This window comes from Trematomus bernacchii, unplaced genomic scaffold (assembly GCF_902827165.1).
Source record: "Trematomus bernacchii unplaced genomic scaffold, fTreBer1.1, whole genome shotgun sequence".
Taxonomy (NCBI): domain Eukaryota; kingdom Metazoa; phylum Chordata; class Actinopteri; order Perciformes; family Nototheniidae; genus Trematomus; species Trematomus bernacchii.
The window spans coordinates 9,193,356-9,219,713 of NW_022987851.1; the positions used below are offsets into that span (position 1 = coordinate 9,193,356).

Below are 26,358 nucleotides of genomic sequence, written 5' to 3' on the forward strand. Positions count from 1 at the left end.
ACAAGCTACAGCTCAAAAGTAAAATCATAGGAGGCAACAAAATAAATCAGCAAATCATGCAATAAAACATTTTTCATAAATTGGCTTATCAACAATTCAGGTGTAGTTATGATGAACAAGGAAATGGTTTGGTTTCAAGAGCTGCAACAAAAGTAAAACACTCAATAGACGGATAGATATATACTTTATTTATCCCAAATTGGAAATTATGTAATTCAATAATTCACTTAACAGCAAAATTATCAACTAATAATTATCAACTTATCACAAAAAAGCTCTCTGGATCTGGCTTATACATGTTTCTTGTTTCCTGTGCATGGTGCAAGTTGACAGGCACGACACACAATAATATAAACTCTATTTTTGTATTAATAGGTTATAAATCAAAGTGGATATACTTTATTATTTTTTGTTATGATTGAGTCATATCCAGCTGATATAGAAGAGCATCTCTTCTGTTGTAGATGATCATCATTGTTGACATGTTGCATGAATCATCAGAGTTTCCGTGAAGTGTGTGGAAAGATAGAGAGAGGAAGACAAAACAGATACTGGCAGGGTTTTTACTCATTTTTGTTGAAGTAACACTTTAGAAAAGTTAAAGCTTTCAAATTAAAATGAACACTTTAATATTTAAGTCAATGCTGCATCTCATAAAAGCGCTGTGGTTTGTGTGATTGTTCTGCAGTTTGATGTTCCGATCTTTAAAAGTCTTTAGTTACTTCATGAAACTTGATGGCAACCTGAAGGAAACTCACAAGCAAAAACTACTTTGTTAACAACACTTGCTACAGGAGGGACGAATAGGCCATGTTATCTCATCCTAAGATATCAACTTTGTATGTATTATTTGTCAGAGAAACAGTGTCCTAATTTAAAAGAGGGAGGTGGAGATGTGAATGACGGCTCTGAATACTGGAACCGCTGTGCTGTGCACCTTGAGTCATCAGGAAGCCTCCTCTTGCTTACTAGACAGCAGCAAATTGCATCTGGTAAAAAGCAGAAAGTGAAATGTACAAAAACAGCGAGGGAGGAAGAGTGTTCCCTGCTGATCAATGAGTTTAACCCAACGCTTTGTCTGCCTCATCCTGCCCGCCTCCGTCCTCCTCCTCCAGTTTACGCTCTTTTCATCCTCCCACAGACACACTGGATGTTACAAAAGTTTCCCGACTTGTGAAAGTTTTTGGTTGAGTAAATGTTTGTCGGGATGTCAGCGCTGTGTGAATAAATGATTCTGAACTGCATAAAGATGTAGCAAAATCTGTGAGATCTGGTACACCTTAAAAGTGTACAAATTCGCTATTTCAACAATACCAGATTTAATGTGTAAGTCATGGATTTATTCGTGCTATATACATAATTATAAACAGTTTTCAAATCGTCAATTTTGAGTTGCAGCCTTTGGAAAACGTGTTGACCATTGCAGACGATAAAGACAACAATCCATTTATATACAACTAATCAACACCTGATGGTTATTTGTTCTATTAATAACTTAAAATTCAAATGTCTTTATTTATTTTACATTTGTAAGGGCAGCCTTGATCATTAAAACGGTTGTGGTCAAAGTGGTACCTCATAACTGTTATCAGATTCCATCCGAAGGTGGTATTCAGATGTCTAAACAAGTTGTTTCTCTCAACTCGTTTGAGCTGTTGCTCTAAATAAGATCTCCTGATGCTCTTCTCAGGTAGAATAAAGCTTAAATAAACATTTAAATCAACAGTACATTATAGTTCAGCAGCTCTCCCACCTTCACTAGCTCTGACAGGCAGAAGCAAAGCTGCCTCGTCACCTCTTTAATTAACAAAGTATGCCAGTCGAGTCCACTTTAAGATCTCTTGGCCGTCGAGCGCAGGCATCTTTTTGTGAGGAAAGTTCCAGTTTATTGGGGCTGACAGACAGTCGTTAGCTAATGCTTCACCTGTTGTGCAACAAGGTTGATCCTTTTGCTGTAATTATTGGAGGCTGTGTAATATCCAGTCTGGGCTTGCCAGCCGACTCTGCCCACTTTCACCCTGACAGCGGAGCTCGCCGCTCTGTTGCAATACACAGGAATGTTACTGCATGGCATTTCTTCAATGTGCATCAGGCTTTCTCAAGAAATAGACCATGTGATCATCAGGACTTTAATTAACTGAAATATGTCTTAAATACACTTAATAGTGTAGTTGTAAGTCGAAATGTAATCAAGTTTGTAGGTATTAATGTAAATAATTCTGTATTTTAAGTAGTTAATTATTACATTTGGAATATTAAATGTTAGTTTGTCATTTATAAGTTGTTACAATTTAAAATACATCTTTATAAACACTTTAATGTGGCTTTAAGCACATATAAGGACATTTTAAGTGTTGATTAATGTTTTGCCCGGACATCAATGATTATAACTTATTTTATGAATTCATATTTTATATATTATTACACATATTTTAATATTGTCATTAATTGTCAATATATACACCAGTCTACAATTCACTACAAGTTGTATTAAGCATTGTTTACAACCCTATTTTAGTGTGTTATAAACCATTTGTTCAATGCTGTTACTGCTAATGGATGCTAACACAAATAAAGGGTTAATCCTGTATTTTCACTTCAAAGCTTGTCAAAATAAACTTCCTTGAGAGGTACTCGAGGAAACGCATGAATTGTTCTCCTTTCCCATGTGTCAGCGCCATGAAGAGTGTGTGTGTGCCTCCTCTGTGTTCATAGGCATGTTAGCATGTGATGCTAATGGGCTGTGTTTCCGCCCCAGGAGGAATGTTTAAACACTTGACAGTCCTGGAGGCTGCCCCAACTCCAAAGGAGAATCATGGGGTAAAAAGCAGCCCGGCCCTGCAGAGTTAACACTCTGCAATCAAATATGAGTCACATGCTTCAACACTTGAGTGTGTGCTGACCGGGGTAGGCCTTTGTTTTAGCAACACTGCCTCTTTAATAAAGGAGAATTAACACTTAATGGTATGTAACACGATTTTCTTCACTGTGTGGGGGCTAAGTAGCCCTCACACATGCCAGGCCTCATGGCTCATCAGTCCTGGGCCTCCTGAGCTGCAGTAATGCCATGCAGTGTGACAGCGCTGTCTCTCTGGGCATGATGCAGGGCTGTGCCACGGCCTTGCCAGGGGTGTAATTGGTTTGTTCGGCTCGGGAGTTTCTTCCACGCACTCGTGTAGAGCTGCAACTGCTGACTTACCCAGAGTCACGAGGAACTCCAAAGATGGCTATAAGGATTTCTTTCCACAACTATATTATTCACTGTCCAAAAGCCAGGGGAGTGTTTTTATTTTTTGTGGAATGGGCCGTGATTCATTTTAACTTTGACACATCCTCTGTGTGTAGCGCAGTTTTATTCTCTCCTCATCTAGGTGATACTCACTCTCCCACGCTTTTATAGTCTCGGTGCCTTGATGCACAACCACCAACATCATAACAGACTCTTTTACTCTTCCTACAGCAGCGACTGTCTGCCTTACATGAATGTGTTGGTTTAGTGGAAGAAGAATTTATGCTACTTTATAAGTGACCTCTTATGAAGGGTCTATAAGGTCTAGTTAATGGCTTTATTAATGCAAGAGAGTAAATAAACATTTTTCCTTCAAATTTAAAAAGCTAAAAAGACTTGTTTCCCGCTTCTTTCACAACCCAAAAGTCATTTTGAATATAACTGGTCTGTAAAGCTTTAGTGAGTGATGTATTAACCATTGAAACACTTTATAAAGGCTGACTTGCCAGAAAGTGGTACCATAAAAATCACACGCTTGATCTGAAAGGCATTTGGCCCCGTCAACATGTGGTAATGGAGGTTATTTCTCTCCTTTAAACACATGATGAGTCTACTTCTGTCCATTGTGCGTGCAGCCGTGCAGAGGGATGTATAGAGAGGCACTTTGGGCGTTTCTTTAAGGCCTAAATAGAGCTGTGTTGCATTTGTGCCCAGTGTTGTGTGTAAGTCTGCCACTTGAGGCAGCTGGGGCTTTGTGTCTCAGTGGGTATCTGTATCTGAATGGGAGCAATGCCATGGATGGCTGATGAATGACTGTGTGTTCATTACCATCCCCGGCCCTCTGTCCCCTCAGAGAGACATTCAAAGTCCCCTGCAGGTGTCCGAAGGCTGCGATGGCATCCTGGGTCCAGATCCGGAGAGTTTTGGGGGGGTGCTCTGCTGTCCCATCCTGTCTTTGACGACAACGATGGTCAGTGAGCTGCACACACAGAGAGATGTTGTCTTCAGCTGTGTGAAAGCCCTCAGGCCTCCGCTCTGCACTTTGAGGTCTGTGAAGGCGTCTCAGAGCTGTGCACTGAGGCGACTTAGCTGATGTACTTGGGGTGACAGAGCTGGAAACAGTAAGCACATCAATGCATAGAAAGAGACACTCACTCCGAGAAGATATACACTAGCATTTGTCTTGGAAAGTAACAGTCAGTACTTTTCCTGAATGTTGCTACACCTTTATGATGTGCCATACCTGTGAAGTGAAGAGACGCATCAGTGAACCGCCCACCTGTATCTCTTGTTGTAGCGACTGAACGTTCTCTCACTCATGGACTTTGAAACTAATGTTTACATGTTCCTGATCTTTAAATATTAACACATATGTTTACTTGCTGCTGCATCAAGCTCATTACTTCCCAAATTAAAATTAAAGTTCCTATAGCAAAGGCATAGTTACACCAAGTCTGTCTGAAGTGTTTTATCCAAAATCTGGAGTTTGTATCTTGGAGTTTGGTTAAGTTCGACATTATAAGCTACACCGGCAGCAAACAATTATTCTCATTAATGTATTTTGATAATAATAACATTAAAAAGTTTGAATAAATGACTGCTAATACTGGGTCATTGTCATAAATCCATGGATTCATATTGCAATTATGGAAAAATGCACTTAAGCTACAAATGAAAGCCAGAGAATGAAATTCAAACAAACAACAGGAAACGACCCTAAATCACAGTATTTTATGGGTATAAGGAAATGGATGTTGACATCCGAAAGCCTGCAATTACCCATGTTTGAAAGGCTAGCAATAAGAGAATTAACTCAAAGTGCAGTTGTTGGTTGAAAATGAGTGTACTCTCACTTTGTGTAAACTCCAGAGAAGGTAGATCATTACAGACAGTCCAATAATTCCGTTTTTTTTACTAACACCATGATGAATGTGACATTGGTTTACATGCTCTGATTCTTCTGTAAACTTTCCCACCATGGTTCGAAGTAAAGAAAACAAACAGCAAAATAAGAATACTAGAGTAGTTGTGGCTTGTATGGACAAAAAAAGACCTTTGCAGAGGAAACGTAACTACTTAACTCAATAACCCCACTCTTGTCCTTTTTAAAGTATTTCTTAGAGCCCCATCACCCCAGAGACAGTCAGATAGATGTTAGCTTGCCAGTTTCAGGATAAGGTAATTTGCGTTGAATCTCTTGGGAGGAAGCTGCAAGGCTTTGCAGATGCAGCTGTGACGATGACATCGCTGAGAGAAAGTGCCCTGACCATTTTACACAGCTGCAGAGGTCCAGAAAATATGTTATTGTGAGATCTCGTATTGTGACAGCTGTTTGAATGTAAAGAAATGAGAGTGAGGCCCTTGTGACTTTTAAAAGATGGAGCAGACCCTTCAACTTCTGGGTGTATTTCCTCATTGAGATGTTTTGGCCTCTCGTTGCGTAAGGGCCGCTCTTCTCGCTTTCAGGTCACATCATCTGTCTCCAGCTTGAGGGTTTATTAGTGACAGCCTGTTCAAGATTTTATTTGAATCCCAACCAAAACTGCCTAGATAGTTCAGCCAAATGCAGCTTCAGGAAGGAATACAGGCTAAATGCTTTGTCTTGTTCAAGAACTCTAAACTAAAACTAGTTTACATGAGCCCTGACCGTCTGTTCAAATCAAGTGACTATAGACATCATGCCGTTTCCCCACTGTGGTTGAAAAGGTTGTGAAGGTTTAGGCGGAGGCAATTTGCGTCTTCGTGACTCACTCAACTTCGTCACACCTGAATTACTCACAGAGAATACACTTTTAATGACTTCAATTACTAGTCTCTTCTAGTTCCTACTTTGTGTTGTTACATAAAGAGCTGAGCTCATCATCGCAGGTGGTTCGGTTGTTGTGAAGTGTATCAGAAGCTTTGTAGCGTTGGTCTTCGTTGGTTTCTATCAAAATAAAGAAAAATATTGTAGAATTAAGAAGAGGACATTTATAATTGATGAGTATATAACATTTAAATAACAATGGTAGTTTACTTTAAGGTGCAGTGAGTAGGATTTAGGGGAATCTATGTATTTGCAGAAATAAAATAATCATAAATAGGTTTCTATTTGTGTATAATTCTCCAAAACTAAGAGTTCTTTTGTTTTGGTTACCACCATGTTGCATTGCCATGTTTTGAGAGTGGCTCAGTGTTGATTAGATGAATATAACTATCCCTAAATGAAATGACATAAATGAGCAGCAGTGTGAATGCAGCCTCATATAAGCGCCACTTATAGACATGCCTCAACATGCCCTCCTCATATATAAGGGCCCCTTTAAAACTGAATCTCCCAGCGTTAGGGGCAAAACAAAGACGCCAAATATTCCAGATATTCAGCGAAGCACCTTGCCCCTCACACAGCGAGCATGCTGGGACCGAGCCATCAAACCCAGCCCTGCTGCTGCTGGACTGACGCCAGTTGGCTCAGATCTGAAAAGCATGGCTAGTACTTACACGAGGCGGGGTATGCATGCTATGTGAGACAGCTAACATCAAGGTATGTTTATCATAACACGTACATGCCTGTTCCCACAAAACCTGCGTGCCCCTCCAGAAGGTTTATAGTTGGGGTGTTAAGCTGTGGTTATGTGAGGGTATGAAGCAATTGTTCAGCTCAAAACCATTTCAGTGCTCTATCATTCTATCTGGCTTCATCTGCACTGACCCGCCTCCCCCCAATCTGCTTGTCTTGTGCTCAGGTCACTGAACAGAGTTGACAGTGTGACGGCAACACACATGTTCAAACTCCCACAGAAATTATTCCAGCAGGATGCTTTTTGTTTCTGTGTCAAATGTTTGTGCATTACTATAAATAATTTCCACAACAGTTAACCCGTCAGACACAATTATTTTATTTACCTAAAACATATTAGTAGCCATTTTGATTATCAATATACTATTAAAGTTGTTATTTTCTGCCAACATGACAGAACATCTGTGTGTGTCATTTGGCTTTTGAAGTGGTTATTTGAGAAGAAACTGGCCGATTCATTTAATAAACAACAAACATTGTTCGGTGCAACCCTAGCAACTAATACCATTACCACTTATATAGAAAATGAAGTCAGGTAATGACCCACGCATTAAGTTCTTGAGTTTGTTTCTCTTGATTTTGAGTCAAACTGTCCAGTTATTATTCACACAGTAAAAAGCTAACACACTCATACTTGTCCACCATCTAGCGTAGAAGAAAGTGCTTTGATGCATTTTCTTTAGTTTTTTAAGTGCACAAACACCTGATTGAAGCATTTCTACATAATCACCCATAATATGAGTATTGCACTGGCGGTCTTATTTTTATTGGGGAATTGTCTTAACTGTCTGACTGCAGAGTGACCGCTGGTTGCTGAGCAGACAGGCTGGCATGTGAGGAATCTGAGTCTGAAAGGAGAGCAGCTGGGAGCGGAGCAGGGAGCACGGGGAAGTGGGCGACTCGAGGCACCTGTCCTCAGTGAAAGGCTCCTCTGTAGAGCCGAACAGGTGTCGGCGAAGCAGTTAAGCCCTTCACTTGAAGCGGACACACTCTTGAATTATACTAATTTATCCACAGGGGCCCCGTCAATGTTAAGGTCAATGCCCAGTTGCCCCTCTGCCTTTCCGCTTCCTTCCTGCCAAGACTCTTCCACCTTCCTCTCGTCAGCATGGCTGTTTACTACGGTGGTCCTTTTAACCAAACAGCTCAATGACTCTGTCAAGTACACTAACCCCTTTGTGTTGTGTCTCGCAGCTCATTCTCACATATGTCAACACAGCGCTAATGCTCTGAACCCTTCTTCCTCCCTCGGCACAAGCCAACTATTGATCCTATGAAAGGGCCGCGCAGGAAGTCACTCTGTCAGGTGCATGTCCAGATGGATCATTCAGTCAGCTCATAGGACGAGTGTTTGTGCTTTTCTATACTCTCAGATCACCAACCATGGCAAAATGGCAAGGGATCGGCTGACTGTGGTCATGGATTGACAAGTTTGACACTTGACTTTTAATCTTAAATCTTTTGGTAATTAAAATGTAGTTTTCAATTTGCTAATTCTGTCCGACCAACAGTCCAAAACCTAGAGAGAACCTTAAAAAGAAATCACTCTACGTTAAGAAGAAGAACATATATATAAAAAACTGAAATGATTCTCAATTGAGGAGCTTAATCTAATTAATTTGCGAATGTTTGCTTAAAATATTATTTTATTATTAAAAAAGCAATACCAAACAGCTGGTCAAACGTATTGTCTATCTGACACATATAAAAATAGCATTGTCATCTTTATTATTACAAGAAATGGGTGACATCTATTTTTTATGAATTTATCTTATTGTTTGCTCCTTTGAATACCCACTGCCCTTTTTGCGCTGATTGAAAAATCTTGTCATTTATCTCATTGTTGCTCCCAGCAACAGCGGCGGGTTGAAGAATTCATGCTAGATGAACAATGCAGCTGAGGCGTTTTGAAACAAAGGAGGCGATTTGACGTCAGCACCTCGCCTCGCTGAACAAAGAAATTGCATCCACAAAGCAAAGAAGTGGACAACTGCAGGAGGCGCAGCTCTGAGCTGGCTCTCAGTCAGTCAGAGGCATGAACAGACCCGGGGGCGGCTTCCTGTACCGCTGTAATCCACATGTAGGTTAGTCCTCATAGATTCAGACTGATAAGGGAAAACAGGAGCCACAGCATGTCTGAGATTATAACAGCTGACAATAGGAGCAGCCATTGTTTATTTATCAGGAATAAGTGCATGTGTCTGTGCCACACACACACACACACACACACACACACACACACACACACACACACACACACACACACACACACACACACACACCTACAAAAAATCCCTCACCTTCACTCCCAGTTACCATGGACACAAAAGCACAGGACCTAAAATTGTCACTGCCGTCGATGTGCACAGCTCACAGGCCTGCATCAGCTAACTGATAAATCAGGAAAATAAGCTTTTCTTCTCGCAGTTCAATGGGAATGCAAATGAGCCAGAGGCAGATATTCACGTTATATAATGCTGTTTTCTTTTATGATATCTGACAAGGAAGTAAGGCTTTCATTTGACCAGTTTTTTAAGGTGAGCAGCATCGAGGAAGACGCACGAGGCTGAGAGAAAGTTTTCAGTTTTCTGCCCGAGGAACACAAATGACCCGTGACACATCAGACTCGTGGCTGTGCTTCCTGCTCTTGGCTGTAATAACGGTGACTCACAGCGAGGCAGGTCGCACACTTTGACAAGAGAAATCCAAATCATTATCCCATCTCCATTTTGTGTTTAGTTCAGCGTGACATACTCTATTGATGTGGAATAAAATGTGCATACCACTTTCTCAACTTCCAAAACAGTTGGACTCATCCTGGCTAATTAATGAATGTGTCACAGAGGGCATTACACATCTTTTTGTCGGATGGGACTAAAATAACTTGCACAGTAAAGTTGATAATGGTTCACCCACACCTGCAGTCTAACGCCAACCTAACAGGTCAGCTCGAGGGGTGTGTTTTATGTAGAGCACTTTTGAAAGACAGTTTGTACTGAAAGCTCCGATCCAGAGCATCGCATCAGCATTGACCGACTGAACAGAAACAAATGTGGATGATCTTTTCTTCACGTTAACAGACAAAGCAGATACTTGTATTTATATACATGACGTGCAAATCTTAACAAAAAATGCAGAGAATCATCAAAAGAAAAAGCTAATTAATGCACATTTGTTATCCACCACTATTGTGTGATAGTTGGGCACATCTCAGTGAAACCAGTAGAACCTCACACTCAAAAAACGAGAGGAAAAAGAGATGGAAATATGGCAATATCTTTTGTTCATTTATTAATTGGAGGAATCCTAATCTCTTGGTCAATGCAGATCTAATGATTTTCTCTATCAAAAAATGTTTAGTCCCGTCAGTGAATGTCTATGTCCAATTGTTCATGTATCACATGATATTCGCTGAGCGTGTGTCTTGATGATATTATCCAGTCTTTTAATGCCGTTGTTGTTACTTCTAAGAGTTATTTTGCCAAGCCAATTGTATCAAGTAAATTGTATGCATCATTGCGAGTTTGGTGCTTCACTTCCTGTTCCGGTGTACAGGGGGTGAACAGGTTCAGGTTAATTAAAAGATTTGTTGTCCATAAGATGTGACTGGGTGAAGGGATTATCTGCACTGCCCACCTGCTGCTGCTGGTCGCGCAGAGCAGGCCATACTGAATTGTTGTGAGATAATCTGCCTTCCTGTATCATGTATAAATTATTGTAGTCTGTTTTTGTTGAATTTGGTCTTGTGTTCTCTCTCAGCTTGTTCACAACTCACTTTGGCTTCACATATTTTCAAAGGAGCGACATTCAATGTGCCATATAAAGAATAGTTTTAATTGAAGGGTGTTGAGAGCTGCGTTTCTCTGAGGCTCTGTCCCCAGAGATATGCAGTAGATCTGCGTACATTAGAAACAACTGTCTTTGTCTGCTGTATGCATTTTGGCGTTGGGACTACATAAATGAATGAACTGAAGTGCTGATGGATTGCTATAAAACATGATTCATGGTAAGAGCATGCAAAGCAGCAGCTCGTCTTTCCCTTCTCCGGTGCCATAAGCTCATGTGTCTAGGTGCTGCTAAATCGTGAAACTTTACCTAAGTGGTCTCTGATTGATGTTTTTCCTCTGGTGGCCAACAGTGGAGTAAATTCCCCTTTTAAAGAGAAATTGTCCCTCTTGGCCTCTGGGCTGGGTGAAACAGATATGTGCTTTTGAAACTCGTAAAACAAACTCCACTGAGAGCAAACGGAGGTTGATACAAAGGCATAATGAGCCGTTTGGACCAGCTAACAAGCATATCCCTCTTCTTTCTTCCACAGGAGTTAGGACGGTCCTGACACAAAAAGGCTTTCTTGCAGTTTATTCAGGCTGAAATCCACACTGCTTAATTTAGGAAAACGACTTGTGAATGATCCCACTATGGGATGACCTCACTTGTGGCGTCTTAATCAGTTAAAGAAGCATAAAACCTCTGGATGTAAAATCCTTTTTTAATTTAAAATGGTTCTTTAACACAAACACCTTGTGGGATTATGTGTCATTTATTTGACTTTAATCTTTATTACTGCGAGGGAGTACAAAGACTCCACTAAAGCTCAATCCTGTCTTGACTGATGGAGGATTTTTCATATTTAAAGATGTGCCCTCTTGATGCTGTCCTGGCATTTACATCTCATGTGAATATCCTGTGTATGTGAAGGACTGATCTATCTGCTGCTATCCTTACTAATCACAGAAAGTGTTTAAAACGTGAGCTGCTTTATGATACAAAATATGTTATCTCTGGATTTACAGGGCATTAACCTTCTGACCTCTCTATCAACCATCTGTCACATATTCTGGCAATCTCCAACATGCTAGCTCAAGCAGAACTTTATGAAATAAAATGCCTCCAGAAACTTGGAAGTGCATGTTCTTGTGGAGAGTTACATCGCAGAATATTGGAACTGTTTCATTATCTGTCTGCTTATTATGGCACTCATATTACAGCTACCTGCTGATAAAATAGTATTGCAGATTAAATAAAATGTTTTCTATTGATTATACTCTCAAATATGTAAATTGATGATTTTCTAACCTTTGGACAGAACCAGGCCAGCTGTTTTCCCCTTGTTTCCAGTCTTAACGCTAAGCTAATTGAGCTTGGACAGTTGAAGACAGTTGCTGGCTGTAGCTATCAGCAAAAAAGCAAATAAGCTCGTTTCCCAAAATGTGTTGATATTGCTTTTAAGTTTTAATAAAAAACCTGAGAAATTACCTCAAACTGAACACCTGCACATTATCTAGCTTCTTTTTTTCTGACTGACGCCTTTTATTATTGCAGCCGCATTCACATGCTGATTGAAAATGCATGTTCTCTTCTTTTGACAGACAGCTTGTATTATGGCCCAAAGCGCGCTGCTGCTTCCACACTTAATCTGTATTAGTGCTGCGATTTCATGCTGTGCTTCTCGATGATTGTGACTCCAATGGCACATTCATTAATGCCATTTGAAGGAAAAATTAGATGACTGTGTCTAGTGCTGCTTCTCCCATGCCATATGCATACAGTTGGCAGGCAGTTCTCAGTTTTTAATAGGCCAGGCAATGCCTTGGCAATCTCCAAACCCCTCTGTCCAGTGCAGGCATTCCACAGGATTAGCGTGGCAGCGTGGCAGCTCTTCGAAGCCAGCCAGCCGCTGTCGCTGCACATCGCCCTTTTGAGCAGAAATCTGTCCTCTGAAGCTGAGCTAAAATTAGACCAGCCATCTGTGATTAAAACAGCTAAAATATACACGTGTCTGGTGCATTTTATGGCATGTAACTGCTTCCATTTGGGGTGAGTTGGTGAATCACGGCTGATCACTCTCTTTCACAAATGTGTGTCAGTGGGTAGTAAAATGGAGAGTGGGGTTTTTAACACCCATTGCAACCTTGACAGCAGCTTTTAGCGCTTTTTTAAAGACCAGTAGGTCCTTCTCACATATGCTACATGTTAAAGCTCAGGACTTCCATTGATCTCAAGGCACAGACCTCCATCTGCTCCGCCCCTCTACAAACCGCCCTTCAACCAGATCAAACGTAAAGCGTCTCTTTCAAGCCCTCCTTTCCTTTCATGTACGCAGCTCCTGCATGTGGGTACGCCTCCGATAGGTGGTCTCTTTTTTTGCTGTGCTGAGTGGATGAGCGTGACTGCATTACACTGCATGAGCTCAGCTCCTGATACAATTGGTGGGACAGTCTCCCCCCCCCCCCGTCCCCCAGCACCACCACCACCACCACTACCATCACCCTGCACCCAGATCAGCAGCGGTTAATGAAAGTGGATTGATTTTCCCGTACCTTCTGCATACAGCGTATAATCTGGGGGATGAAATCGACCAGGAAAATAACAGATCCTACAGCATTCTATTACATTTGCTGTTTTATTTATTTAAAAGCCTGCCAGTCTGTATGCTGTTGGTTTGAAACTGAACAACCCGTTGACATGATATGGATTTTAAACAGGATGATATAAAAGGCTTCAACCATATTTTAGCAAGCGAGAGTATCAGTCTATTTATCCAACTCCCTGCAAAACAGCAAATTACTGTATTTCCAAAATCTCAAATTATTTCATGTTGTAGCCCTCCCCTCTCTGACATGTCAAAGCCCGATCACACTGATGGAAGGAGACAGTTCGAGGGGATTATAAATACTTTTAAGCGCTGTCTCCCCTTCTCAAACACTTAAGGATGGATTATGGCATTTTGCAGGCTTGTGCTGGTTCTGCAGATGGCTGCTCCTCCTGCTACTGACCCTCCCTCGACTTCCTTCCTTCCTTCCTTCCTTCCTTCCTTCCTTCCTTCCTTCCTTCCTTCCTTCCTTACCTCCTTTACTTCCTTATTTCAGTCCTTTCTTCCTTGCTTCCTTGCTTCCTTGCTGCCTCTCACTCTGTCTCTGTACCCAGCTTGTCCTCTGGCAGGTGGCTCTTTTCTATAGCATTTGCTCTCATGGCATGGCGTTTTCTAAGCTGCTCCCCAGGCAATTACGATGAGTCACCTTATTAATTGCTCGCAAATTCAAACTGACTGTCTTATTTTCACCCGAAAGTCCTCTGAGCTACTCTTTATAATCACACAAGCAAAAATATTTCCGCCTAGGAAATGTAGCTCTGAACATATTGCTAACCTATAGTACTTATCTTCCACTAGATGTACTTATGGCTAATCATTTTCAAAAACACAAACGTTCTGTGGGCTGTATGTTTTTGGACTGGTATGTTCTTTCTGTTTTTATATTTTTTATAAATTGAGTGGGTAGACATTGAAACACACATTCTTTTGTCCAGAAACAGGAATTGATATGGGTTACATCTAATAGTCACATCGGTCTATGTTTTCACAGTATTTTATATAATTCATGTTGTACATTAATGCAGTATTCAGTAAAGTTCTGTTGTTGTTGAAATCTAAATATTCTCCATACAGTACTCAGTAATATATTACTCTTTATCTGCTGCCTGTGCCACTGCATAGCTGACATTTCAGAAAAACAAACTGAGATTGTGTTAACCTTTGAACACTTTATAGCTGTGTGAACTTGCTCACAGATGGCTTGTGCTCACAAATGTCAGAACGGTGAGGCCAACTGCGAGGAGAAATGAATATTATTACATAAGCAATGATGGCATGAGCATCGTGGCCTCAGGTGTATTTAATGTTGGGATGTATGCTAGTGAAATTATCTTAGTCAGTGTATTAAACAAAAGAGAGGAAACAAAAGCCTGAAGATATGCTTTCCTTTGCAGGTAGTGTAAGTGTAGCTCATAATAACACAATCCTTTTAATGGTTTTTCTATCTTGGTCCACGTTTGTTCCCAGCGAGTGTGCTACATGGGGTGCTGGAGATGAAGCCAGGGAAAGAGGCCAGACATCCACCCACACACACGCACGCACACACACACACACACACACACACACACACACACACACACACACACACACACACACACACACACACACACACACACACACACACACACACACACACACACACACACACACACACACACACACACACACACACACACACACACACACACACACGTACGTAGTAGTGCCTTTCAACAACTTGCATCATTTTTCTCCTGCCTTGGCAAAGAAACACAATAAATAAATAAAAAAGGGTTCATCTGGTTGGGGAAGCATAAAATAGAGATTTCAAACTGCACCATAAAGTTTAACTGCTTGATTTATATAAAAAGGGGTATAATCACCATTAGAAGTGCTATAATTTTCCGCCTGTCTTTATAGGCTTGTCTAACACTGAGTCATATGTAATTTATTTCTGTCGAGTTGAGGACCATGACCTGCAGACTGTCAGCGATTGTTGCTTTCTATGAAACAGCTGCCACTGGCTGTTAGTGACCAGCAGATGAAGAAGAATAGGATTTTACAGGTGTCATATTCAGGACAGGCGTGCACTAAACTCAACAAGCAGGTTCCTGAAAGCTATCAAGCTGTAGGAATGTATTCCCATCTCTTTATTTTGGAGAGAATGTAAATTATGTATAAGGTCTGTTTCATTGAATTTACGGCCTTTCCTTTGATAGAAACATATATCTATCAGGCGCCTGTGAAACACTTAATCCCACGGGACTAATATTCATCAGATGACCCCTGTGTTTGGTAAAAATATGGTCTGTAATTAATAATAACATTTATAATTTACAAGAGAAGGACAGAGCAGATTGGAACAAGATTTAGCACTCATATGACCTTGATCAATTTCAATACAATTGCAGCAGGACGGCAGGTTGTACTCGTCTCATAAAACAGAGAAGATGATTTAAGTATCCACTGTTTAACTGGCTGAAAGGCTTCGCTGGCAGCTCAATTAAATTACAAAAATAAGAAATACTTCAGATTTTAGAAGCTTGAGCAAGGGAATGTTTGGGTTTTTTAACCAAAAATAATTTCACAAAATTCAGCTCCTTCCTTTCCAAAATATTTCCGGTATTTTAGTGTTCACTATTAGAAGAGATAACCTACAGGCTGAGCTACAGTAGGTGTCAAATAAAAAATCAAGTAGTTTTTTATTGTGTTGGAAGCTGACATATTCATAATTATCAGCATTACCTCTCTATTAGAAGCGGCCATAGAGAATGTCCACAACTAATGTGTGGTCTAGCAAACCGCAGGTATGGACACTTTGTCTTGTAGTATTAAATCCCCCACAAGAAGCTGTCACAGCAGCTCTGAGGGTATATCCCACACAGACAGCCTGTGGGAAGCTGGTGAATCACCTGTGGGCAGGTGCATTATCACACTCTGTGAAAGTAGGAGTTTCTCCTCCCTTTTCAGATAACTGAGAAGGCTGCAGAGAGCTCGGACCAATGCCAAATCAGCCGTGGGCGAAGGAAGCTCTACATTCGCAGCGTATCGGGTTTCACAGGTGGAGACAGCCCACCTGCCCTGTCACTCGACCTGGTATAAGAATCGCTTTAGTCAGCAGCTCACATGAGGGAGTTCATCTTGTTGTAAGAATGTGAAGGAAGAGCTTCTGCAGCTTTAAAGTCCAGGTAGAGAGAGCACGTTTTTCCAAGGACGGATTGTCAGACTCAGTTTGTTTAAGTATGACAGCCTATACATAATGTGATTGGCAAAATACACTTTACAGAAATATGATGGTATACTAAATTCGTTTTTTTCCTCCACTGAATACACTATTGTTTTAAATGTAACTGAGAGGCAGATCCTCAATTTTCATTTGGAATCAATTAAAACAATGTGTGGGTTGTGGTGAGACAGCCCCAAAGGCAGCTGGGAAAACATTAAAACAATCTATTAAATCTTTGGAAAAACATTTGCTTCCTTTTTGTGAAGTTTCCATAATTAAAGTGGCAGTAGCTCTCTAAAGTCACACGTCATACATAAATTCAATGTTGGTACAAAACTGCTGACTGTGATTTCCTCTTACTCAATTCCAGTTGGCAATATGTAATGAACACAGTTTACTTTATATAATATAAGTGTGGACTGGGTTACACTGGTCTCAAAGATTTGTTTCCATACCATAAGTTGTATTCTGCTTGGTATAATACATGTCCATTTAAGTTTTATACAGTATATGCCCAAAAAAATGAGCAAATTCTTCCATTTCAGAAGCTGAAGGCAAGGTTTTTATTTGTATTTGTAATGTCTCTATAATATCTGAACTCATTGTTCAAAAGAGAAGTTGTAAAATAAAAAAGTCATGACTTCACACAGTCACACACACACACACACACACACACACACACACACACACACACACACACACACACACACACAACACACACACACACACACACACACACAACACACACACACACACACACACACACACACACACACACACACACACACACACACACACACACACACACACACACACACACACACACACACCACACACACACACACACACACACACACACACACACACACACACACACACACAGATGGATTTAGGGGGATTATAGCAACTCTATCTGAGATAAAACAAAGTTCCTGTTTTCTCTTCAACTTCCTCACAGGAGGAGCCGGGAGTTTATTTTCAGCTTGGAGACCGAGAGCCTGAACAGAGGGCGCTGGCGGAATTTAAAGTTTTGTTTGTGTATATATAAGTTAATCCTGGTTATAACTTGAAAAGACAAAAAGGGTTGAGCACGAGGATGAACATAAAAGCTAGTGGTGAGCTCCTGCAGGAAATAAGCGGGCAGTTCAGTAGAGGCTCCTCGATGCTATCTGAGAAAATAGCTCGTGTGACAGAGGTCTGTTTAGAGTGTTAATGTGCCACAGACTTGCACTCTCCAAAGACCTCATGCTTTGGATTTAGTTTGTTTAGTGTCTCTCAACAGCCCTGCCCTCCACATAGCAAACACAGGGAGGTTTGTTCAGGAGTCCCTCTGTTAGTTAATATAAAGCAGCTTTCAAGGTCACTGTCACCAGCCTGCGCGCTCTGTGTGGCCCGCAGAAAACTAAAAAACTCCATTCTGCACCGGTGAGATTAAACCTGAGGGATTTGTACTTCTCACCGCCTGACGGTCAGGAGCTGAGCGCAGCGTGACGAAGCATGTTGTGGCGGCTGTACTCGTGGTATCGCCTGAATAAATGGAAGGCTGTTTAATCTGTGCCTGCAAAGAAGATTTGAGAGGGGCCAATAAGAGGGGAGAGGGATTTAAGGTCAAATGCAATAATAGGTTTGACTAGTTGGTGCATTGCTCCTGCACAGTGAGTGTTTTTACTAGTTAACACAATGTGATCATGCGTGTGCCCACGTCTGACAGTGAATTTGAGGTGATTTAAACATGACCGTCCCCGCAGCTGAGCAGCTGTTGAGCATCGGCTGCTCTCACAGACAGAGCGGAAAGAAGGAGGCGATAACATTTTAATGAGGTGATTGCATTATACTGTATGCTGTCCGGACTTAAGCTGCTCCCCTGTGACATCCTAACGCGACACTAAACACTTGTTTGTCGGCCGCTTACCCTGGATGTTCACTGACGAGGGCGTGAACTGTGGTGTGAGATCTAAACATTTGTGGGAAACTTGTTTTAAAAGAGCCTGGCTGTTTGTGAGGTGCAAGTTCCCACTTGCAAGGATATACACACAGTTTCCCCTTTGGGCTTTGTGCTACAGTTGTGTTCATCCTTTAATGAGTGCATTAGGGCTACAACTAACGACTATGCCTACTGATTAACATCTTTTATTTATACGATTAATCTACAGCCCAAGTGATGAGTCTGATAGATGAGTCTTTTAGGCTGGCCAAAACACAGTTTAAAAATAATAATAATACAAATAATAATCTCAAATTAGGTCATTTTAGAAACTGGAATCTCAAAATATTTGGCCTGATAAAGGAAATATATTATATAATTAATCAATCAACAACATTGCTTTCTGTCGTGTTCATCAACTAATTGCTTTACAAATGATTCAATAAATGTTGGCCTTGAGTCAAATTTGTGATTAGAGTGGAAACAATTAGACAATCAATCGATTAGTTTATCAACAGCAAAATTAATTGGAAACCATCCTGATTATCTATCAATCCTTTCAGTGAGCAATGTGCATCAAAAGACTAAGACTCATGCAGCTTTTCTGAGTTTATTAAATCACAGAACACTGAAAATCTTTGAGTTTCAGACAAAATATTTAACATATATCTTTTTGAAAAACGAAGCACTATATGATATTCAGTTATATCTTGGGCATGTTGCTCTCTAGTCCTTTTTTAGAAAGCCCTCGATAGTCATATAAGATGGATGTAATTGAACTGGAGCTGCGTTACACATCGGCCCAGCCTTACACTGCTAATGTGCTGTCACAAAGCGGCAGTGAGTTCAACTCACAAGCGACCAAGAGAGTGGAGCGGCATTATCAGCAGTGGGGCCAGAACACATGACTGTGTGGCTCCGGGAGCTTCTCTGCGACCACGGGAGGAATCATCCTGACAGTCTGTGACTTGGCTCTTTTCGCCTGTCTGCCTCTGTGCGTCAGACACGGGGCCCGAGCTGGAAGCGGCCCCTGGCTGTCCCCCTGTCCAGAGCTGAGAGCCTGTCGCTTCCCATCTCCTCTCGCTGCGTGGTCGCTGTGCTCTCTACACTCAACAATGTGAGATGATTCCTGGGTGATGGCGATGAGTACTGTAAATGATTTCACACTACACGTGAGATGCTGACTATGCTCTCCCAGTCTAATCGATTGACCCTCTTTTACAGCCCTTTGTGGCTTGTTAATTGGTCTCCAGCACCCTGCTGACACAGTGACCCTGATGGAGAAGAATTACTGCTGTCTCGTCATGCATTAACCTCCCTCCTCCACCCCCCTCATTTTCATCAACCCTCCCTCCCTCTCAGGCCTAACCTCTGTTCCCATCCCCCCCCCCCCCCCCCGGCAGCACACTCCCTGGCTTAACAGCATCTGTGTGGACGGGGCCATGTGCACATGCGCCCCCGTCCTGTCACATGTCGCTGTGCCTCTGGGGGCTGCGGTCAGGTGACACTGCAGCCAATCAAACACTGAGAAGCACACACTGACTGTTGTCCCCTAATTAGTTTAATATAGGCATGGTCGGGGTTAAGAGAGGCCTCTTTTCATGGGAGGTCAGATCAAGCCTCAGGCCTTGGGACTTTTGAACAAAAACACACTTCCTTGCATCTCTGTTGTCTGCAGTTTCAGTACATTTCGTGTAAAAAACAAAATATGTAAGGGGTCTCAGCTGCTGCTAAAGATAATTTTCATTATCAACAATCATGCTATAAATCTATAAATTGTCAAACTCTTCAGAGGTCCCCACAATTCCAAAGTTGATATCTTGTTTTTTCTGACCAACAGTCCTGAACCATGTGTTAGTTTAATAGCACCTAAAACAGGAAGGAGTTGAGAATGAATGTTGATATGATTTAATAGTTTATAATAAATATACAAATATTTGACCTGTAAATGAAGACCTTTCGAGAGCCTCTCTGATCCAGAAACAGCAGGGTGCCGTTACACTGCTGACATCTCCAGAGATTAGACATGATTCCCTTTTCTGCGTTTTTTAAGAAACCTTTGTGTGTGTGGATGGTTTCCCTGTGCAGCTGCAGGATTCTGTGTAGCGGCTCACCCCTGGTGCCTCCATTATTTAAAAGTGTGAATATTTAATGATGACATCAGGGTGGGGACGTCCTAATGAGCCATGGCACTCGCACATTTGGCCCTAAAACAGGCCAGTGAGGGCTCCTCTGTGGCGCCACAGTAACTGAGTGGGGGCTGTTATAAAGTCTTATTTGGGGATTTAACTGCTCGAGGAGAACATTTAAGAAAATAACAACATTTCTGACTCTCGCACAAGCAAACCAGCATCTCGTTGTTTTCTTCCTGAGGAAGAGCCTCGAGCATAAAGGCAGATTTGACTCTCCTTTTTTCTGTGGAAAACAAGCCTGTTAAATCTAGCTCATTGTAATCTAGACTGTGAAACAAGGGCATACATTCAAAACTGACTCTGAGAAAGAAACTATAAATGTAGCTATGACCCGTATCATCAATCATCTCTTTATAAATAATGCCATCAGGCTCCAACTTGTAGTTTTGTCTTCTCTGGTATTAAAAATCTGTGCAGACGTTTACTTTGAGGTAGAGATAAAAGAGCCTATGTCATTAAAGCCAGAAGTTCAAAGGTCTGACTTCATTGTGCAGTGCGTGTTTGTACGTCATAGAGGTGAGTCGTAGAACTTCTCAGATTCAGTGTTTGAAGAGACAGAATAAAACACAAGGCGATGCAGCGCTGCTCTTACAGCCTGTCAAAGGAGCGCCTTTTTGCTTCACTTGTTCTCAGTCAGGGTCTGTGATACTGATCTCACTGAACACTGATTGTGATTTAAAAAATGGCTGACTGTCCTTTTTGAGTCTCTTTCTAACGGTTTTTGTCTGCAGTCATGCTTCATTTAAGTGATTCCACTAATAACAAACGTTTGCTGTTGTTTTCTTTCAGTGAGGGCGTCTTCAAGTGTCCGGAGGACCAGCTCCCGTTGGACTATGCCAAGGTACAATTACAATCTAATAACACACTTTTTTCCCTCTCTTTAAAAAAAAATGCAGATTTTGAACAATTATATTGTATTGCACACCATGTCCACTATCTTAGCTAAGCATTTTAGCATGATGAAGTTGGCTATTTGGCAAAAAGTACAGCTGAATACCTATAGTTTTGCAGATATTTGCAACATTTTTGACAAATTTACCTTATTATGTCGCTTAATAAAAACTATAGAAGGTCATGCCAATCCATCCAGTAGTTGCAGAAATCAGCCCCGAACAAAGTGGTGTACTTTTTTGACTGAATGCACAAAATACAGCTAAAACAGGTTAATACATTTTTAACATTTCAATTTGAATTCCATGACTTCACTTGATGACATTTTACAATAAAAATAATGAACAACTGTACCAGTGAATCTCTTAATAAGATACAAGCAATAATCCTTAACCTAGAGTCCGGGGTTGTGTTTTATGTCAGTGGGAACAAAACACTGTTCAATTGATTTGAACCACCATTTCTTCCCCCCAAGTAAATATCTCCCAGGAGAAAATAAAACTGTATTTAGATTTTAACTGTACTCTTTCTCTCTTTGTTTTTAAGAGACAGTTAGATGAGATTCTGCCCGAGGGGGGAGAAGATAATGACTAACTGTATTCAGAGTAAGAGGATGTGTCTCTCTCATGCGACATCCCAGCTGTAAAGAAAGAGAGGGACTGCAACAAAAGGATAAGGGTTTATTTCTGAACTATGCATCAGAGAATTTAAAACCAACCAACAGTTAATGATCCTCCCTGTTTCTGAGCAGCTTTTGACATCATTTTCAAAAAAGCTTTATGTATATCTCTCCCATACAGTTTGTTAGCATTAGCCTGAGTTAGCTGTCGAGCCGTTAACCCGGAGATGCAGCAGTGCAGGTCTGAATGCTGTGCTGAGAGCAATGGAGGCACCTGTAATAGCAGGGACTTCCCATGGGAAGGATGTGCTCATGGCACACCTGTCAGACATTGTTATTTACCAAGGCTCCCAGTCGCCTGCACATTTCCCATCCTGGTGGTCTACTGTCAGGGTTATTGTCCCGCTCGTTGCACACTGTCCTTCAAAAAATGTGCACAAACACAACCTCACTCCTACAGTCATTAAAGGATTGTGCTGCTGCTGCTGTAGTAGTAGTAGTAGTAGTAGTGTGGGACTAACAATGGCTAAACCAGACAGAATAAACCCCCAAGTTTGAGCTCCAAAGAGCTTAACCCCCCTGATCTGCCTGGGACTAAGTTATTAAAAGGTCATTACTGCAGTCTCCCTGCAGATTCCAAGACTGGAACAATGAGAGAGTGTGCTTTAGAGGGTTTTTTTTTCCCTCTCCCTGAAAGAATGTGATTATGGCAGCAAAAAAATGCCTGCCTCCACTGTAAAAGTGCAAGCATCCGTTTTAATGTGAGATATATATGTTTGTCAAGCGTATTTAATAGGTTTACACACATGTTTGGTTTGTCTGAGGCTTCTAATCCCGAGTCAGATAAAGACATATTTTTATTGTAGATTATTTTTGATGAATTCACTTTTAATTTGATTGCGATAGCTCCCATGTGTCGGTGCAGTAAAAGGCACATGAGTGCATTGGGGCTTTCACTGAGCTGTTATTTGTTTAGAGGGCTGTTGTAACATTTTGAGGAAGTGGCTTTTCTTGTTTGACCAGTGCTTTGCTTGTGTGACAGCATGGGGGGATGGAAGCAGAGCAGAGCTGTAAATCCTCGGGACAGCGTGCTGTAGGGGAGGATTTGGGGTGTTTGGGCAGAAAAGTGACTCATCCCCATCACTCAGTGACCGAGGAAATATAAATATTTTCCTCTGCTTCCAGTTTCTCTCAAAGGTCCCATAAACCCACAAACTAACTCATTGATTGTCACTGCAACGAATGCGACGACACATTGATTCACGCAATCTCAATCCATAGTCTATCTTTGTGTGAGCCTTAGACATTCAATCTTTTATAAAGTGATGCAGAATCCAACATGTTATTGTAAAAAAGCATTTAAAGGGTTAAGTCAACATCTTGATAAACACACTTTTTACTTCCTGTAGTTTTTTCGGCTCAGCGTGCCTGTCTGTTTGTCAGCAGGATTACTGAAAAACCACACCATTTTTTAAGAAAGGTTGTGGAAGTGTCCAAGTCATGGGGCAGATACAAATTATGTTTCACTCCTGTTTACATTGTGAGATCGGGCATTTGTGCTGCGTTCACGTGAATAATCCGAAAATAAGTTTCCAATTGGGAAGATTCACATGAATGTTCCCAAGAATCAGAACCATTAGGAAGCAGAGGTCGAGGTGTTGTTTAAATGCTCTGAGCAATACAATAATACACGTCTTTGTAGCCTCCATGTTGTTTCTACATTACGAATTAGAGCTCATGGTCACACTGTAGTCAGATGAACAACTTCTGAAATTGTGAAATGGGATTATTAAAGGAGCATGTGGATGCAGCATAGGCCTTGGTGAAGGTCAGCGCTCTCACAATTCTAGTTTAACTGTTTTTATAATCATTACAGTTAACTGTTTATGTTGAAAGCATTGTGTGCATTTTGAATTTGCACCCTATTGATATTTTCTATTAACTCTCTTTCCAATTTTGTATGCTCCAAAGATTTCCCTCGGGATGAATAAACTCCTATTTTATATATCTTTCTTTTCGAGAAACACCAATCAATACCAATCTCAACGCTGTATTGATAGAGGATGTGTTTAGCTTAGCCTCATAAAAGCTGGAATCAAGAGGGCACTGCTAGCCTGGCTATGTCCAAAATTACAACAAATTTAAATAATATGCCTACAAGCGACTCTATAGCTGACTTACTAACAGAATGTAGCTGAATAACATGGAAAAATCTGTGAATTCATGGTTTTAGAACAAGTTAAATGTTAACAACCCAGGGTCAAATACTGCATCGCCATCTTATGTAACTCCAAAAAGTCAGCTTTTATCGCTCTGGTTTCATCTCCATCAATTAGCTTTTTAAGCTAATCAAATGGTGCTTCTTTTTGGGGTAAAATGCAGATTCAGACCCATTCACACCTTTGCTGTATGAAAGTGTTATATTAGAGTCTTCCAGCATTGCCTGGTCGGCTCCTGCAGCTGCTGTACTGACCATGTCCTTTTTATTTTGTTCAGATCTACCCTGACCCAGAGCTGGAGCAGCAGATCCTGGATCTGCCCATCCGCTGCATCCACAGCGAGGAGGGCTGCCGCTGGACCGGCCAGATGAAGCAGCTGCAGGTGAGAAGCTTCAATATCCTCTTATTTTATTGTATTTCTTTTTTATCTCTGCTGCTTATCAAACTGTGATATTTGCGTATTTCCTAACATGTGTGTGTGGGTGTGTCGCTGTGTCTCCCCCAGGCCCACTTCTCCACCTGCGCCTTCAACGTGATACCCTGCCCCAACCGCTGCTCAGTCAAGCTGACGCGCCGCGACTTGCCCGAACACCTGCAGCACGACTGCCCCAAGCGCAAGGTCAAGTGCGAGTTTTGTGGCAGCGAGTTCACCGGTGAAGCCTACGAGGTAAACACTCCAAACCTGTTTTTTTTTTCCTTTTACAGCTCAGCGAGAGCTTGATGTAAACAACCTAGAGTGACGCAATATAGTTTCCATGCCGATTTGAAAGACATCCTTGTGAAATGCAGGAGAGACTAACGCACGTGTGTCTCTATTTTGAAATAACACGTGTTGGTAGAAGAAAAGAAGCTTTGACTGGCTCTATGTGTTTTTACAGTGAGAGCGCTGAAGTACCTCAGGGTCTCCTCACTAACACCTCTGTCATTTCCACCGCCCCCCCTCTGTTTACTCTGGCCCACATGGTGCCTCCTCTGCACACAGCTATAGCAGCTTTAGTCCACTTATGGCTCTCACATTGGAATTACTCAGTCATCTTTACAACTATGTATCATTCAAAACCTTTCAATACCACTCCAAAATGAATGTTTTTATTATTGATTCATCTGCGGATTATTTTCCCAATTAAAAGATTTTTAAAAAAGAAGAAGATTCAACCAACTCCAAAATCTGCAGCAGCATCATGTTTTATGTTTATATGGATTGATAAATACATTTTCTGAACTTTATTATAAGGAAGGAATGCTGACTATTTAAAAAGCCCTCAGAGTACAACATTTTATTTGTCTAGTGGGCTAGCCCGACAATGTAGAATAAGTTAATTTCATATCAAGCAATATTTTATTAAACAATAAGAAAACTATTTTGTTTACAAATATACATCAGTAAACATCTCATCATAAGATACATTTTTTCACAGGTTATTAATTTGTGTATTCGCTCATTTGTTTGAAATTGTCCTTAACATAGGCTGGTCAAAGATGCACACGAAGCATCATTGTTTTTTAGAGAAATCTTGTATATTTTGCTCCTTAAAATGACGTTTTGAGCTATAAAAACTGCAGTTTATGTACCGCAATTGAGTAAAGTAGGATTGAATTTATAACCCTGCTTTAAATTGTAATGTCGTGATTCCTCTCTATCTCAGAACCACCAGGGCGTGTGTCCTCAGGAGAGCGTTTACTGTGAGAACAAGTGTGGGGCGAGGATGATGCGTCGCCTGCTGACCCAGCACGGCCAGGCCGAGTGTCCCAAACGCACACAGCCCTGCAAGTACTGCAGCAAGGAGTTTGTCTTTGACACAATCCAGGTCAGTTTCACACAAAGTTTTTCACAAGAATCTCAAGGGATGTTCAAATTATGTTATATTAGATAAGTTAAGTATCTGCCACAATAGTCCGTTTTTTGCAAAATGTGTTTTTAGTTGCTCCTGATTTAATGTATCATAAAAAAAAAGCTCAATATGTACAGTTTAGTGTGTTTGTAGGGCTGCAACATGTCCTTTTTTAATTTAGTTTAGCAACAATTGGTCAATTAATGTATCACTTCGATCATCAAAATCATAATCTCTACTATTTTGATAATCACATAGTTGTAGATATGAGAACATTTCTCAGACACCAGGACCTCTTTTGGCCTGTGAACAATC

General features: G+C 41.1%; 1 protein-coding gene across 1 annotated transcript in view; it reads left to right on the forward strand.

Annotated features, from left to right (window-relative positions):
- traf4a (tnf receptor-associated factor 4a) overlaps positions 1-26,358 on the forward strand; it is a 32,480-nt gene that overhangs the window by 1,923 nt on the left and 4,199 nt on the right. The window contains exons 2-5 of the mRNA XM_034113005.1: positions 21,272-21,323; positions 24,489-24,593; positions 24,717-24,878; positions 25,858-26,019. Of these exons, the coding sequence (XP_033968896.1) occupies positions 21,272-21,323; positions 24,489-24,593; positions 24,717-24,878; positions 25,858-26,019 (481 nt within the window). The remainder of the gene's footprint in view (positions 1-21,271; positions 21,324-24,488; positions 24,594-24,716; positions 24,879-25,857; positions 26,020-26,358) is intronic.